The 18858-nt window shown below is 36.1% G+C and overlaps 1 protein-coding gene across 2 annotated transcripts in view; it reads right to left on the reverse strand.

Annotated features, from left to right (window-relative positions):
* The window catches only part of ppp3ca (protein phosphatase 3, catalytic subunit, alpha isozyme), a 79897-nt gene that overhangs the window by 34790 nt on the left and 26249 nt on the right, over positions 1-18858 (reverse strand). For both annotated transcript variants that reach the window (XM_073824488.1, XM_073824487.1), the window contains exon 2: positions 9619-9819. In XM_073824488.1, coding sequence (XP_073680589.1) covers positions 9619-9819 — 201 coding nt within the window. The remainder of the gene's footprint in view (positions 1-9618; positions 9820-18858) is intronic.

Here is an 18858-nt window from a genome sequence, read left to right on the forward strand (position 1 = left end):
CTTTGCCTCTGCACTCCTCCTTTACTCCTGATATCTGATCAATCCAGCAGCTCACACATCTCACTCCTTTTGTCTTTTTATCTCCTCTTGTTTCTTCTCATGTCTTCTATACCTCTTTTTTCATCTCCTTTTCTCTCTCCTCTTCTGCTGCTCTCCTCCTCCACCTCCTCTCATCTGTCCTTTTTTATAATCGACTTATCTTCACTCTTCTTTCCTGTCCTCTCTCAAATACATGAGATGATTTGAGAGAGGACAGGAAAGTAGAGGAGAGAAGCTGAGTCAATTATGAGAAAGGAGAGATGAGAGGAGGTGAAGTAGGAGAGCAGGTGAAAAGGAGAGAGGAAAGGAGTTGAAGGGGAAAAATAGTATATGAGAGGAGAGGAAGACTAGCAGAAGAAAAGGAAAGGAGATAAATATATTAGATCCTATTCCAGAGAAGGAGAGAAGGTGAAAAGACAAAAAGAGAGGAGAAAAAAAAGGAGATAAGAACATGAGATGATTCTTTTTCTTTTTTTCTCCTCTCTTTTTGTCTTTTCACCTCCTCTCATTCTCTGGAATAGGATCTCATGTATTTATCTCCTCTCCTTTCCACTGCTAGTCTCATATACTCTTCTTTTTCTCCCCTTCTCTCATCTGCTCATTTTCTGTAATCAACTTATGTTCTCTCCTCTTCTTTTATGTCCTCTCCCAAATCATCTCATGTACTCATCTCCCTTTTTTCTCCTCTCTTTTTTTTCTTTTTACCTCCTCTCCTTCTCTGGAATAGGATCTCATCTTTGCTTCTTTTTATCTTTTTACCTACTCTCCTCTGTTGTTCTGTCCTTATGTCATTTTATCTCCTCTCTTTTCTTTCAACTTATCCTCATCCTCCCATCTGTTTATTTCCTCCTTCCCAACTCATTCCCTTATTTCATCTGCTCTTTTCCTCCACCCTTGCATTGCTCATTTTATCTGCTCATCTTCTCTCATCACGTGTTCTTCTCTTCTCTCCTCTTTCTATTCATTTGCTCTACTTATTCTCCAATCTCCTCTCTGGATATCTGCTCCTCTCCTCTCTTCTCCTCATCTTTTTTTTCTCTTTTCTCCTTTCTATTCATCTGCTCCTCTTATTCTCTCATTTGTTTATCTCCTCTCATCCTCCCATCTGTTCATTTCCTCTCCTCCTCTCATTTTATCATCTCCTCTCCTTTCTCCTCTCTCCTTGTTTCATCTGCTCTTCTCCTCTCATCTGTTCATCTCTTCTCTTTCTCACTTCACTCCTTTCATCCTTTCATCTCATATTTCAGATCATTATCTCATTCTTCCTCTCATCTTCTGAACAGGAACAAAATCTGAGCTTTTCATATTCTTTCACCTCTTCTCCTTTCTTTTTCTCATTTCGTCAGTTCTTCTTATCTTTCCTCTTTCTGCTCATCTCTTATTCTCCCATCTATTCAAGTCCTCTCATTTCAACTCCTCTCCTCTTACCTTACATCCTCTTCTCTTTCCTCCTCATCCTTTCATTGATTCACCCTCTCTCATCTCCTTTCACTTTTTCTCCTCCTCATCCTCTTGGCTGTTCTTATTCTCTTCTTCCCCCAACTCGTCTTCTGTTCAACTCTTCTTTTCTACTCTCCACTCCTCTATTCATCTCCTCTCCTCCTCATCCACTAGCCTGTTCTTATTCAGTTCTCCTTCCAACTCATCCGCACCTCTTATTCTGTTTTCCGTTCAACTCTTTTCTCTATTTTTTCCTCACATCTGTTCATCTCCTCACCTCCTCATCCTCTCGCCTGTTCTTTTTCTCTTCTCTCCTCTCCCCCTCATCTGCTCTTCTTATTCTCCCATCTCCTCTCTGCATATCTGCTCATCTCCTCTCCTCATCTGTTCTTCTCTTCTCTCCTCTTTCTATCTGCTCCTCTTATTCTCTCATGTTTATCTCCGCTCATATCCTCCCATCTGTTCATTTCCTCTATTGTTTTCTCCCCTCTCTCCACCTCTCATCTTATCTGCTCTTCTCCTCTCTACCGTTCATCTCTTCTCTTTCTCAACTTGCTCCTTTCATCTTTTCATCTCATATCTCAGATCATCATCTCATGAGTTCATTTCATTCAGGAACAGAATCTCCTCCTTTCTTCTTCCTCTCATTTCGACAGTTCTTCTTATCTCTCCTCTTTCCTCTGATCGCTTATTCTCCCATCTGTTTAACGCCTTTCCTTTCACCTCCTTTACTCTGTTCATCTTCCTCTCCTCTCGTCTGTTCGTCTTTTCATCTTGTCCTCCAATCTGTACATCTCTTCTGTCCTCTCAACCTCTTCTCTTTTCTCCTCTTCTCCTCTCCATTATGTAAGCGAGGAGCACACAGCACAAATCATTCTCAGCATAAACGAATGGGCCTGAACCAGCACGCTGTGTGTGTGTGTGTACATCTGTGTGATTGTGTAAGCAGTCTTGATTAACAATAGCAAGAGGTGATGGCCATACAGCTGGGTGAAGGTAGTGACAAACGGCAGCAGATATGTCTTTGTTTGCCATTATGTTGCATCACAAAGGAAGCGGATCTACTGACAATGACGGGTCCTCGTGTACGCTGTGCCTCCTGCATATTTCATATCCCTTTGATATTAATAATAGACGATCGGCAGGCATAAACTTCACTTGGCCTAATTTTGGCTGATCTGGGCAAATATTCTGAGCAGAGGGACAGACATCACACAATCACGCGCACACACAGTAAACTCTAAATGGTGATAATTGTAAGTATCTCTCTTCATGTGTGGCAGTGACTGTGCAGTGCTGAGTGTGGAGGGGGAGATGCTTTTTCTCACATCACCCACTGCAGGCACACAGGGTGCAAGCAGAACTGGATGATGGGAAGAGATTTAGAGAGAGAGGGAGAGAGAGAGAATATTGAGCTGTTAGATGCAGATGACTCAGAGGTGTAGGTGTGTTCTGCAGCAGAGAACCGCTCTCTCACTCTCTTTATCTCTTTCTCGCTCTGTAGGTCGCTCTGATCAACTGATGGATTTTAACAGCTGCACTGTACCAGACAAATCTAAGTGCGCGGTGGAATTGAACTCTTCCTGTGAGACTGCGACTGAACTGGGGTGAACTCAAATGCTTTGTGTCTTAAAACACAGCGGTGAGCGACTCCTGATGCACTGAAGTTTGTGACCGTGTGAATTTTTCGGCTGCCAAAAACGGTCCTTGGTGCAGTGATTTTGACACAAGTTGTCTCAGTGGTGTGCGGTGGTGTTCCAAAATGAGGAGGCAAATCCTCTTTTTGGTTATTTATTTTTATTTAAATCAAATGTAAATTCATGTCTCAGATACATTTTCTTACTTATATTTAATATTCTATTTTTTAAAGCCAAATATGAATCTCATCAAGTTAATGTTTTTAAGCATTTTACATTTATTCCAAAATAATAACTCAAGGCAGTAATTGTTCAAACAATATATATTATTTGTAAACTTATGTTCAGCTTTTCTTTTGAATAGTTAGCTTTTAACTATTTTTGAATTTTGAATCATCAGTCATCAAAGCTCGGTAAATATTGCTCACAGAAACAGAGATCTCAATAAAAACTCACACAGATCATGTTTTCATGTCATTTCAAGTCTTATGTTGATGTAACAAAGTAGGCATATCTAAGTGTGTGAGTTGTTTTCTTACTTTTTAAAATTAGTCTTCCAATTAATGGTATTATTTTGTTCATTCGGACTGATTTGCGAATGCAAGACGCACACAAACACAAGAGGCTAAATATAACCAGTCATATCAAATCAATCAATTCTGACTTTTTTCTCAGAATAGCGTCATGCAAACTCACAATTCTACATTTCTTTTAGAACTGTTTAATATAAACTCGCAATTGTGAGAAATAAAATCAGAATTGCGTGACATAAACTCACAATTGTGAGATATAAACTTGCAATTGTGAGAAATAAAATCAGAATTGCGTGACACAGACTCACAATTGTGAGATATAAACTCTCAATTGGGGGAAAAAGTCAGAATTGAGTGATATAAACTAACAATTGTGCGGAAGGCGCACAAACAAAGGAGGCAGGATTTGTTGCATGAACCAATCACAGCCGAACATAACCAGTCATATTCAATCATATCGCAATGGAGGCATTGCTTTTTTTCTCGCAGTTGCAAATTTACATCTCACAATTCTGACTTTTTTTCAGAATTGCGTGATATAAACACACACTTCTGACTATTTTCAGAAGTGTGAGATAAAAACTTGCAATTGCAAGTTGTAAAGTCAGAATTGCGTGATAAAAACTCACAATTGTGAGATATAAACTCTCAATTGGGGAAAAAGTCAGAATTGTGTGATATAAACTCACAATTGCGAGAAATAAAGTCAGAATTCCTTTATATAAACTCACAATTGTGCGATATAAACTCGCAATTGGGGGAAAAATCAGAATTGCGTGATATAAACTCACAATTGTGGGATATAAACTCGCAATTGGGGGGAAAAGTTAGAATTGCGTGATATAAACTCACAATCGTGAGATATAAACTCTCAATTGGGGAAAAAGTCAGAATTGCGTGATATAAACTCACAATTGTGGGATATAAACTCGCAATTGGGGGGAAAAGTTAGAATTGCGTGATATAAACTCACAATCGTGAGATATAAACTCTCAATTGGGGAAAAAAGTCGGAAATGCGTAATATAGACTCACAATTGTGAGACATAAACTCGCAATTGGGGGAAAAAGTCGGAAATGCGTGATATAAACTCACAATTGCATGATATAAACTCGCAATTGGAAAAAAAATCTGAATTACATGATATAAACTCACAACTGTGAGAAAAAGTTGGAATTGCGTTTTATAAACTCACAATTGTGAGATATAAACTCTCAATTGGGGAAAAAAGTCGGAAATGCGTAATATAAACTCACAATTGTGAGATATAAACTCGCAATTGGGGGAAAAAGTCGGAAATGCGTAATATAAACTCACAGTTGTGAGATATAAACTCGCAATTGGGGGAAAAAGTCGGAAATGCGTAATATAAACTCACAATTGTGCGATATAAACTCGCAATTGGGGAAAAAGTCGGAAATGCGTAATATAAACTCACAGTTGTGAGATATAAACTCGCAATTGGGGGAAAAAGTCACAATTGCATGATATAAACTCGCAATTGGAAAAAAAATCTGAATTACATGATATAAACTCACAACTGTGAGAAAAAGTTGGAATTGCGTTTTATAAACTCACAATTGTGAAATATAAACTCGCAATTGGGGGAAAAAGTCAGAATTGCGTGATATAAACTCACAATTGTGAGATATAAACTCGCAATTGGGGGAAAAAGTCAGAATTGCGTGATATAAACTCACAATTGTGAGATATAAACTCGCAATTGGGGGAAAAAGTCAGAATTGCGTGATATAAACTCACAATTGTGAGATATAAACTCGCAATTGGGGGAAAAAGTCAGAATTGCGTGATATAAACTCACAATTGTGAGATATAAACTCGCAATTGGGGGAAAAAGTCAGAATTGCGTGATATAAACTCACAATTGTGTGGAACTCGCACAAACACAAGAGGCGGGATTTATCACATGAACCAATCACCAACCAATGGAGGTATTGCCTCCTCTCATAGAACTTGCTCCCATTCATTACCCCCCAACAAACTCACCACATGCTTTAGGGAGTCTGTTAAAACTCAATGGGCTCAGGGGAGGCAAAAGAGACATGGACTCCTGCTGTAACTTTACCTGCTGGTGTCTTTAGAAAAACAAGCGATGTATGCACTTTTTAATGTTATACTTTGTAATATTGGCATTGTTTTAGTTTGTACTTACATTTTTTTTTCTCATTCAATTTTATATAATCTTTTAGATTTAGCTTCTCAAGTTATCTCGTTTTAAGGATTTTTTATCCTTACAATACAAAACAAGTCAAAAGTACTCATCAAGAAGTACTTTTTGCAGTGCAAATTGCAACTTCCCTCCTATAGCACACGTTAAAATTAAATAAACCAAACCTTAGGCACTAAACCAGCATTAAAAATACTGTAATTTCGTCAGTGTGAAGGAGATGTATCATTTGGGTGAGCAGAATCACATTACAAAGAAAAATTAATCAAGCTATGTCCATTATCTCTGCGTATTTTTATTGTTTTGGTGCGGTTACAAAAGGACCTGTTTCTTTCAGGAGTAAGCGGCTCATACGTGGATGAGACAGCGGAAATCATGGCCAGCTGGTGTGCTGACACACTCCTGCAGATGGACGCGGGTATCAAGTACTCAACTCTATTGATTATCCCCAGACACTGATAAAAGCAAAAAAGCGCTTTGCATTCAGACGCAGAGACGACCAAGCCGTCCAACAGACATGCTTTACATGCGAAGTACATTACCCTAGTTTTAATTTAAAACTATTTTTCCTCTATTCTCACCTCACAGTTGATGTGATGACAGGTAAGGCAGGAAGAAACGCACACATATACACATTCACAAGCGATCGAACTTCAAAGTGACAGCTACCTTCACAGGTAAACTTCATACGGAAACACCTCGAGCGCTTGCTCGCTTTGCCGCCTTTTGTTTTCGACGGCTTTGTTCATTCTTTGAACTTCCAGTCGGGTGTTTTGGAGTTTATTTTTGTATTTGAGGTCAGGATTGTGCATTCTCTCTCAAACTCTCGCTGCCTCGCTGCTCTTTAGTCCTGTTTGCTGATGGTATCAAAGCAGGTTGTCACGGATGTACAGTTAACATATGCAGACGGCGTCAGATAACAAACTTCATTATGTACACACACAGATGCTAATGCACAGGCGCTCTTTATCGACTAATGCCTGAAAATATATACAACCCTGCTGCAAAACCAGCCTGTTTAAGCCACAGAAGGAAAAACAAAACAAGGTAATTGTGAATTTTTATCTCACAATTGTTTTTTTTTTAAATTCTGACATATTCATACATTTGTGAGTTATACTGTGCAAAACTCACATTCGCAAAAAAAAAAGTCAGAATTGCATGATATAAACTCACAATTGTGAGATATAAACTTGCAATTACGAGAAAAGGTCAGAATAGCAAGATAACCTTTTTGTGAGTTTATATCTCAAAATTCATATTTTATAACTTGCAATTGCAAATTTATATCTCCAAATTATGACTTTTTTCCTCATAATTCTGACTATTTGTTGCATTTTTGTAGTCAGAATTGTGTGATATACACTCGCAATTGCAAGAAATAACGTCAGAATTGTGGGATATAAACTCACAAGTGTGAGATATAAACACGCAATTGCAAAAAAAAGTCAAAATTGTGATATAAACTCACAATTCTGACTTTTTTTCAGAATTGCAGTTTCTTTACAACTTGCTACTGCGAGTTTGTATCTTGCAATTCTGAAAAAAAGTCAGAATTGTGAGTTTATATCACACAATTCTGACTTTTTTCTTGCAATTGCGAGTCTATATCTCACAATTGTGAGTTTGTATCACACAATTCTGACTTTACAACTCACAAACTCACAAAGTCAGAATAGCAAGATAACCTTTTTGTGAGTTTATATCTCAAAATTCATATTTTATAACTTGCAATTGCAAATTTATATCTCCAAATTATGACTTTTTTCCTCATAATTCTGACTATTTGTTGCATTTTTGTAGTCAGAATTGTGTGATATACACTCGCAATTGCAAGAAATAACGTCAGAATTGTGGGATATAAACTCACAAGTGTGAGATATAAACACGCAATTGCAAAAAAAAAGTCAAAATTGTGATATAAACTCACAATTCTGACTTTTTTTCAGAATTGCAGTTTCTTTACAACTTGCTACTGCGAGTTTGTATCTTGCAATTCTGAAAAAAAGTCAGAATTGTGAGTTTATATCACACAATTCTGACTTTTTTCTTGCAATTGCGAGTCTATATCTCACAATTGTGAGTTTGTATCACACAATTCTGACTTTACAACTCACAAACTCACAAAGTCAGAATAGCAAGATATTAACTTTTTTGCAAGTTTATATCTCGAAATTCAGACTTTATTACTTGCAATTGTAAATTTATATCTAGAAATTCTGACCTTTTCTCATAATTCTGAGGTTTTTTTGGCACATTTCTCGCTATTTTTTGTTGTAAAGTCAAAATTGTGTGATATAAACTCGCAATTGTAAGTTATAAAGCCAGAACTGTGATATAAACTTACATTTGCGGAAAAAAAGTCAGAATTGCATGATACAAACTCAAAATTGTGAGATATAAACTTGCAATTACGAGAAAAATTAGAATTGCAAAATATTATCCTTTTTTGTGACTTTATATCTCAAAATTATAATCTCAATTGCAAATCTCGAAATCCTGACTTCTTTTCATAATTCTGACATTTTTGTCTCATTTCCCGCATTTTGATTTTTACAATTCTCGTTGTAAAGTCAGAATTGTGTGATATAAACTCGCAGTTGTGAGAAATAAAGTCAGAATTGTGTGATATAAACTCACATTTGCCAGAAAAAAGTCAGAATCACGTGATACAAACTCACAATTTTTTTCAGAATTGCAGTTACAAGTTATAGTCTGAATTTCGAGATATAAACTCGCAAAAAAGTTAATAACTTGCTAGCCTGACTTTTTTCTTGCAATTGCGCATTTATATGACACAATTCTGACATTACAACTCGCAACTGTGAGTTTGTATCTCGCAATTCTGAAAAAAAAGTCAGAATTGAAAGTTTGTATCACACAATTCTGACTTTTTTCTTGCAATTGCAAGTTTATATCTCACAATTGTGATTTTATATCACACAATTCTGACTTTGCGAAAAGTCAGAATAGCAAGATGCTAACTTTTTTGCGAGACTTATAATTCTTATAATTCTTTAACTTTTTTCTCACAATTTTGACTTTTTTTGGCACATTTCTCGCAACTCTGGCAATTGTGAGTTGTAAAGTCAGAATTGAGTGGTATAAACTGGCAATGAGAAAAAAGTCAGAATAGCAAGATATTAACTTTTTTTAAGTTTATATCTCGAAATACAGACTTTATAACTTGCAACTACAAATTTATATCTTTTTCTCATAATTCTGACTTTTTTTGTCACATTTCCCAATTTTTTTTGCAATTCTCGCAATAGTGAGATGTAAAGTCAGAAATAAAGAGAAATAAAGTCAGATTTGTGGGATATAAACTCACAATTGTGAGCTATAAACTTGCAAATGCAAGAAAAAAGTCAAAATTGCGTGTTACAAACGTACAATTATGACGTTTTTTAAGTTAATTTTCAAGATATAAACTCGCAATAAAAAAGTTAATATCTTGCTATTCTGACTTTTCTCACAACTGCACATTTTTTTGTGAGATTATCTTGAAATTCTGACTTTATAATTTGCAATTGCAAATGACTTTTTCCTCACAATTCTGACTTTTTTTTGTCACATTTCTGGCTTTTTTCCCTCCGAATTGTGTGATATAAAGTCCAATTCTGAGGAAAAAAAGACAGACTATTTTCTTACAGTTGCAAGTTTATATCTCGCTATTCTGACTTTATTTCTCAGAAGTGTAAGTTTATATCTTGCATATTGTATTTAAGATTAATCTGCTGCCATAATCGCTTTTAACAGGGAGAAAAGAATGAGGAAGTACCTGTGACAGGTGCCTCTATGTCCAGCATGGTCTTCTCCTGGCGTAGAATAGTGGCCCCTTCATTTACGATTCGGAGGGCCACGGCCTCTTCCACTCGGCCCTCCTTAGTGAGGTGAGCTTTCAGCAGATCCACCCTTGGTTTCCCCTCACAGTCAAACACCTCCTTCATGGTGAGGCGGTGACTCAAGGGGAAGGGAACGGCTGAGGGGAACACAAAACAGAAAGAATACATCATTGTTCTTTTTTTTTTAAAGTCACTTATCAGTAAATCAGTTATGTTGTATAAGCATAACTCAGTGGTTAGTTGCAACTATTCACAGGGGATATATTTTGTAACTACATGATTTTATGATTCAGATACTTTCTGAGACCACACTATTTATGTTTATCAACAGTAGTACCATATGCTGGAAAAATTCAGGTTGAAGTATTTGTTTGTTAAATCAAAATGGTTGCCCGAAGAAAAAAAAATCATTACAATAGAAAACAGCTGATACGTAATTTATCCCTGTGAAACCAACTAAACTACAACTAAATTAATATTTCGAATTAGGTTTTACATTGTTGGTTTTATTCTAAATTTAGATTTAGTTTGAGAAATGTTTTAGTAATTTTGCTGTTTTGTCATTTTTATTATTAACTTTTTTATATACTGTACAGTCAAGCCCGAAATTATTCATACCCCTGGCAAATTCTGACTTAAAGTTACTTTTATTTAACCAGCAAGGTGGACATGCCACTTTTTATTCAAATGTAAATCAAAGATGAGTAATATTTTTTTCCACAACGATGCCTCTTGTACATCGTCTTATTATCTTTAGGGAAAAGCCTGTGTCATTTCCGGTCAAAAAAAAAAAAAATGAATAACTTCAGGCTTGACTGTATATAAATATGTCAATATAGTTTTTTATTATAATATATTAAGTTAAACTAAATGAAAATGAGAAATGTTGCTTTGTAAATCATCAAAATACAATAAAATATTAAAAACATATTTATTTCCTTTAAAATCTATGTTGTTTCAAGTAACAGAAGTGTTTTTTAATGATTTTAGTTTTAGTTATTATAATACTTTAAGTTTCTTCTGAACAGAAAGTTTAAAACAACAGCATTTATTTGAAATATAAATCTTTTCTAAAATCAGCAACCAGTATTTCCTGTCACTGTTAATCAACTGAATGCATTCTTGTTAAAAAAACATTAATTTCTTTCAAAAAAATAAATAAAAAAACTTACTGAATCCAAAAAATATATGGAGGTTGTTCAGCAACAGCTAGATTGAGTTAGCATGCTAACTAAAGCCCCACCACTAAACCAAACTAACTGACCTCACTTACTATTAGATAATAGTAGCCTTGTTAACCCATTTAAGAACATAAATGACTCTCCCCATATAAAAATTAACCATGGTTTTATTATAGTAAAAGAGTAGTAACCAGTTTTTTTTTTTGCCATATTGATTACTATTGTATAACCACAGTTTTACTACAAATATCATGGTTAAAGTATAGTTGGTATAGCAAAACCATGATTAATTTCTGATTGGTTTAACTATATAACCATGTTTTATTTGTAGTAAAACCTGGGTTAACTATTCATAAGGGTCTGTTAACGCCTCGCAAAACTGTTTTTCTTTAATAATGTCTGCCTAGCATCATCGTTTGCTCACTTACAGTAATACAAAATGGTCCTTTTATCACAAAAACAAAGCCAGAACTGCTATGAGTTAGTTGACTGACAAGTCATAATAACAGCTGCTTATTAAGCTTCCAAAGAGCTGGATGTGAATAATTGATAAAGGTGCGGCGGACGACGTGCCGATTCTCAGCTGCGTGAAAATTCAATTTAGGAATTAGATGGAGAAAAACAATATCTGCAACAAAGATTGGGGCAAAGGCAGTTTCTTTCTGTTATGACTCACAAATGTGTACACTGATAATGTGGGACTTGGCTTCAACAAAACATTGGCATGGTGAATTATTTACGCATGTGTGCTTGCGAAGATTCGCCCCACACTGTACAGAAATAATTACTGAGTGCAGTTACAGTGCCATTGAGAAGAAATGCTACACATTGTTCATTGTACATGATGACATAGTCACTCAGAGCAGGATTTTTCAGAACAAGGCGAATTCTGTGAGAAAAACATGCATTTTGGATTGCGGAGTAGAGGCTAGCATCAACATACACAGCTCTAAGAGAAAGAGAGAGAGAAATACAGTAGGGGAACTGGGAAGGGAAGCTCAGGGCAGAGACTCAACGTGATCAACACAAAGCTAAATAATTCATGTTTGACTTGAGGGGGAAAAAAGAGAAATCTCATGTTCCTGCTGCTGGGATAATGAGACTAGGCCTAGCATAGGATTTTAACAGCGATGAAAAAACAGCCCATTCAAGTGTGTGTGTTCTTGCTTCTGCATATTTGCATATGCCTGGTCTAAACATTCAGTCACGTTAGTGAAATTTCACTGAATTTTCACTGGTAAAAAGGCCCATTGTTTAGTTTCAGAAGTGTAGAAATGGATAAAGCACAGCTCACAATGAAATCACTTTCAACTTTCAGAACCAAATTGAACCCATTGCGAAATCTGTTTTACAAAATCTTTTGCCCTCAAACAAAATTCCCAATTACGTGGATTCCTGTAAATTTACCAAGCAATGCTAAATAATGTTTCATACGTTGACTTTAATGCAAGATATCTCTACATGACATTCAGAAACTCCATTAATATGTGCTGCTACCCGCTAGCCTTTAGCATGTAAAACACAAACACATTTTGTTGTTGTTATCAATCACTGGAAAGCACCAACGGCAATGTTTACACAGCTTTTCAGTGGCTTGCTATTCATTCCACTGAAAACAAATATGTCGATATTTATTTTATATGCGTTGATGTACAACTACCTTTTCGGTTTATTCAAATATAAAGTTTGATTTAAGGTAGGGTAGTTGACTTGGTTTTGTTATGCTAGTTGAAAGTCTCTTCAAATCCCGAAAAGATAAGTGGTCTAAATGTATATCATCTGTGGAAGCCGTAAGACCGTAAGAAGGGATAGTTTACCCAAAAATGAAAATTTGATGTTTATCTGCTTACCCCCAGGGCATCCAAGATGTAGGTGGCTTTGTTTCTTCAGTAGAACACAAACGAAGATTTTTAACTAAAACCGTTGCAGTCTGTCAGTCATATAATGGCAGTCAATGGGATCTACGGTTTTGAGAGTCAAAAAAACATACACAGACAAAACCAAATTCAACCCTGTGACTCGTGACGATACATTGAGATCTTAACACCTGAAACAACTGGTCTGTGCAAGAAACTGAACAGTATTTATATATTTTTTTTACCTCTGATCCACCGCAATGTCCAACTGTCCTGAGTGAGTTCACAACAGCCAGCGCCTGACGAAAAGCAAGCAACCATAACTTCATAAAGTCGGTGAAAAGTCAACACTCCCGGATGAGTTCACTCAAGCAAACATCATCTTTTAGATTTTAATCGGTTGCAACAATCAGGATAAGCAGAAGTAATTGCCATTTTGAGTAGCCGTCGTACCCACAATCTCTCTGTGTAAACGCGCTGGCTGTTGTGAACGTGCTCAGGACAGTTGGATGTTGCGGTGGATCGAAGGTAAAAACTGATATAAATACTGTTCAGTTTCTTGCACTGACCGATTGCTTGGTGTCTTGAGACCTCAATGTATTGTCACGAGCCGCAGGGTTTAATTTGGTATTTGTCTGTGTATGTTTTTTTGTGTCTCATAGCCATAGATCCCACTGTCATTATATGACTGACAGACTGCAACGGTTTAAGTTAAAAATCTTTGTTTGTGTTCTACTGAAGAAACACAGTCACCTACATCTTGGATGACCTGGGTAAGCAGATAAACATCAAATTTTCATTTTTGGGTGAGCTATCCATTTAAAATTGTCATATCTCTCTGTAATTTAGAGAGATATTTGCAGGGAAAAGCTTTCTTGCTATTGCTAGCTTATCTAAAATTGCCTACCCTACTTTTACAGGGGACTAGAACCCAGATCCCCTCATGTGCAGAGGAAACATCACAAAAAAAAGCAACTCACTGAAAACAGTGGGCCTACTGAAATTATTTCGAACATTTGTTATAGCAACATTCCTTTTTTTCAATACCTCACATGGACATTGTTTATCAAAACAGTGAAAGATTATTGTAAATAGTTTCTGCATATGGTAATTAATATTCATGAGCCAAGCCATCACCATTTTGTGAAATCACAAACAGCACAAATTTTCTTTTTTTTAACTGTCCACACCGCTTCGTAAAACAAAGTGATGCTCTGTCTTTTACTTGCAGACTTTGCTATTTTGGGAAAACCGAGGACAATGTGAAACACCACTGAGATGTCTTTTGAAACATCTGAGAAGACATGTGAGATTACTACAGCCTTTTTGTCTCGAGAAAAGAAGAACAAAAATCCATTTCCTGTAACTTTGTTATACTTATAAAACAGATCGGTAACACTTTACAATAAGGTTTTATTAGTTAATGGTCAGTAAAATTTCATCCTTTACTAATGCATTATTAAAATCAAATGTTGTTTGTTAACTTTAGTTAATGCACTGTGAATGAACATGAACTAACAATGAACAAATGTATTTCTATTAACTAATATTAACAAAAATTTTATAAATACACTGTATTGAAAAAAAACAATTTGTTGAGTCAACTTAAAATAATTTGTTACCCTGCTGCCTTAAAATTTGAAGTTGAATCAACTCAAATATTTAAGTTGTCACTTAGTACAACTTAACATTTAAGAATTAATTAACCACAATTTATTTTGTGACTCAAGAAATTTCAAGAACTGCTTGTTCTTCAATTATTACATAAACTAATTAATCACACATTTTTTTCTGGAATTAATCACGATTAATCTTACCTAACATTAAAGTTTTTAAATATACTTTTGTATTGCATTAATTTCACATTGAATCTTCAAATTAATGTAGAAACATCAAAGATATATGTGTAAAAAAAATTTACGACTTGAAGGCACAATATGTACGTTTTTGCCGCTAGAATGCGCATATTCAAAACAAACAAAGAAACAAAGGCATAGTTTGATGATGCAGTGATTGAGTGTGGAATCATGGGAGTTGTTGTCTTCATCCCCACTGCTGATGTAATCCGTCGGGACTTGGGCAGAAATCATGTCCATGGATGAGCCAATGTATTAAAGACTTATTAAGGTCTCTGTAGTATGAAGCAGGGTGGGGCTGAAAGTCGTGGAAGTGAAACGAGGACGCTGGAGAAATTGCTAATGAGGGACAAGCGCGACACATGGCTCGAAAGCAGCAAAGCTTTCATTATGCCACAGTCGACCGCTTCCGCTTGTTCCAGTCATGCGTATGTAGGTAAAAGCAGCGCTGTTTAATCATACTAGATACATTTGTGTGTGTTGAAAGTTCTGTTATAATGCTACTCTGTGCGTTCGTCACCTGTTTAATAAAATGCATAACATAAAGTGTTTTTGGAGTTTCCATGTTTTCCATTAAATAAAACCGGATAATCAAGGGTGTATGACGTCATTGGCAGGCAACACAATGACACGGTCTCTTACACTAGTTAAAATTGCTTATTTCTCTGGATTTAAACATTTTTCGAAACATTTGGGATAATGTAAGTACACAAGTCAGCAAATTATAACACTGTTCTAGTGGTTTTTGGATATTTTAATAAAAAAATCATACACATTGTGCCTTTAAATTAGTGCTGTCAATTGTTTAAAAAACCCCAATTAATCACACATTTTTCTAAAAATTTATTGCGATTAATCACGATTAATCCTATCTAACATTAAAGTTTTTAAATATACTTTTTTATTGAAATAATTTTTACATTCGATCTTCAAATTGATGTACTGTAGAAAAATGATGACTAAAGGTGAGTGTCACGTATCTGGTCGATCCTGTCATCATGAACTCTTGCACCACACTTCTGGACTGCAATCCCCACAAGCCACTGCACCAATCACTGCACACACCTGCTCCTCATTTTCCACTGCACTGATTGCTGCACACACCTGTTTCACATTTACCCACATGCATTTAAGCCACAGACACTCACAGCTTCCTTGCGAAGTCTTATTGTTCCGTATGGTCTTTATTCTGAGCGTTTCTTTCCGTGTTTGTTTTTCCCTTGTGTTTGATTCCTGGACTCCTCCCCGTGTTTTGATTCTCGCTGCCAGCCCCGACCTTCTGCCTGTGTTTGACTACTCTTTGGATTATCCTCGTTGTTGTTGTTTGCCGGTGATTGACCCTGTCTGTTTACCACGCCTTCCAAATAAAGCCTGCATTTGGATCCGAACGTCTGTCTCCCGAGTCCCCCATTGTGACAGTGAGCATCACTGATACCAATATTACTAAAGTTTTTAGGAAATTGTTCTTTATTCCTAATATTTAACCACTGACTATAGCCATTCAGCATTACACTATAACTGTGAGCTATCAATTTAAACATTTATTAGACTTAATAATAACAATAATATTAACAACTTCTAATCTAAGTAAAGTGATGCTTGTCTTACTTAGATTTTTTTTGTCTTGTTTCCAGCCAAAATATTTAAAAATTCTTAAATCAGGAAAGATTTTCTAGATGAGTAAAAAATTATTGTCTTGTTTTCAGAAAAAAACCAAGTCAAAATTAAGTGTATTTTAGCTTTAAAAAAGCTAAATATTCTGCCAATGGGGTAAGAAAAATAATCTTGTTTTCTGTTGCTTAACCCATAGGCAGATTATTTTGCTTGTTCGAAGCAAAAACTCACTTAATTTTGACTTGAATTTTTTCTGCAATTTTCAAGAAAATCATTCTTGTTTTAAGAATCTTTAGATATTTAGCTGAAAACAAGATAACAAATCTTGTTTTGCTTTTTTTGCAGTGCAGCTGGGGTTTTAGCTTATTTGACTGCTATTACTCTAAGACCTACCCGCTGCTGAATGTGACACAAATCTGACACGCATACTCGTAGTTTCATTTGCGGTTTAATATGCCCCTGGTTGAAAACCACTATTGTAGAGGTATATGTACACATACAGAATAACATGCACAGATGCTCATTTCTGAAACTCTTTACCTCCTGCTAATACTATCCAGTTTATCATGAGATAAAATACATCAAATTCTAGTGAGGAGAAACAATGTGATAAGCAAGATTTGGGATCTTTCCTATCAACATGAAGAAGCAAATGTGTGTGAACAGTGACAGCATTTCAGCAAATCTTTGGCACTTTTCTGACTCAGTGTGAGAGTCCACCAAAAGACGTCACGGCACAGTCAGACGAAGGGAGCGAGAGAGAAAGACAGACAACGCAGAACATAATGCCTTTTCCACAAGAACATAATGTCCCTATTTGTCCCCCATCTTTGCCTTCTCCCAGTACTCTAGAGGGCTGAGATTCGCTCGCGCAGCATCCTGAAAGACAGAAAGATGACGGGATAGACAAGCACTCTGTGTATATATGAACAATAATGAGATGGTCCAGAGCACAACATGTGGCCTATCGGAGTGAGAAGAAACTTAATAGGAAGAATAGACAAGAGAGAAACAGGAGAACGTGTGAAATGCCTGATGAACAACAGTCTCAGTAGGGAGGAATGGAGAGCAAATGAATAGAGAGAGAGAGGCAGAGGAGAGAGAGAGGTTCAAGGGTGAGATGGAAAACAGCAGCTTGGCTCTTCACTTCACAAGATGTTGGACTGTGGTGCATGTTGCCGAGCAACAGCCGGTGACTACTGAAGTGTGGCCGGTTCAGACACAGTATACACTGTGATTTGGGATTAAATCTCCAATGTGCAGGTCTGCAGCAGCTCTTTCTTTCTCTACACACACCACAAACGCACCTAAATATTCTATTCTGCAGCTAATAAGCAGTAAACTACTGTACGCTTCAGCAAAAAAATAAATAAAAAACAGCCAAGGCAAGCAGAATGGAGACCTGCTCTTAATGGGAGTACCTCAGGGGTGTATAATTTACACATATTTACATATAAATAAACACAATGTACACCTACAGCAAAGCATACTCATATAGAAGAGCGTGTACAAAAATGAATCAAGAAGGAGCTGTATACTGGAAAACTAGATATAGCTTGAACTAATTATGATACAATGCACACTGCAGTGTTATTTGAGCATCACTGCGATACTAATATAGCTTTTCCTTAAATATGTCTATATCGTTTTTATTCATTTTGATTTCAGATTAAGCTATTTCAGTACATCAAGTTGAACTAAATGAGAAACGTTGCCATGGCAACTAGCAAATTAAATGTATGATTTTTAAAATTTTATTTCAGTTAACATTTATTTTATGTCAAGTAACACGTGTTTCTTCATGGTTTGAGTAACGTATAATAACCCTGGCATGATGCAAATTCAGATTATGCTAACATGCACAATGCCTTGATCACTGATTCTAAAATAAGCACCTGTCATCTTTTTCTTCCCTGTTTGCTTAATAAACCTGAGAAGACATAAGCTCTGTTTCAAAATCTAGCCAGCCGCTTTGTTGTCTAAGCAGCTGCCTTCTAAGGGTGCGTCCTAACGCTCATGGGACTGCATAAGTGCTCTACATAGGCAGCAACTCTGTGAGGTGCACGACTCACAATGAATTTTAATAGGGTCTGGTGTTAGCATGTTTCTAATTACACAACACTTTAATTAGTATAAAATACATGGGACTATTCAGAATACCCAGACCATTTCTCCATATAAAAGACAGACTTACAGGGAGCTAGAAGGTTTTTGATCGATGGTACACACTTTTGAAAAACTACATTACCCATGAGTCTACATTCTACAGAATTTAAACAAACAAATTGCATCAAAAGATCAATTTAGTGCCCACCCACTCTCAATAAGGGATAGTTCACCCAAAAATAAAAAATTCTGTGATTAATTATCACCTTCATGTTGTTCCAAACCTTCGTTCATCTTCGAAACACAAATTAGGATATTTTTGATGATGTCTATGCACAATCAGAAAGCTCTCTTATCTTAATTTGTGTTCCGAAGATGAACAAAGGCCTTATGGATTTGGAACAACATGAGGGTAAATAAGTAATGACAGAATGTTCATGTTTGGGTGAACTATTCCCTTTAAATCAACAGTTTTACATTTCTCTATTGTTTTAATTTGATTATGTAAATGATGTATCCTCATGGGATGGACTGTAGTTTGTCGGCTTTCCCTTTACTAAAAC

This window comes from Garra rufa, chromosome 19 (assembly GCF_049309525.1).
Source record: "Garra rufa chromosome 19, GarRuf1.0, whole genome shotgun sequence".
Taxonomy (NCBI): Eukaryota; Metazoa; Chordata; class Actinopteri; order Cypriniformes; family Cyprinidae; genus Garra; species Garra rufa.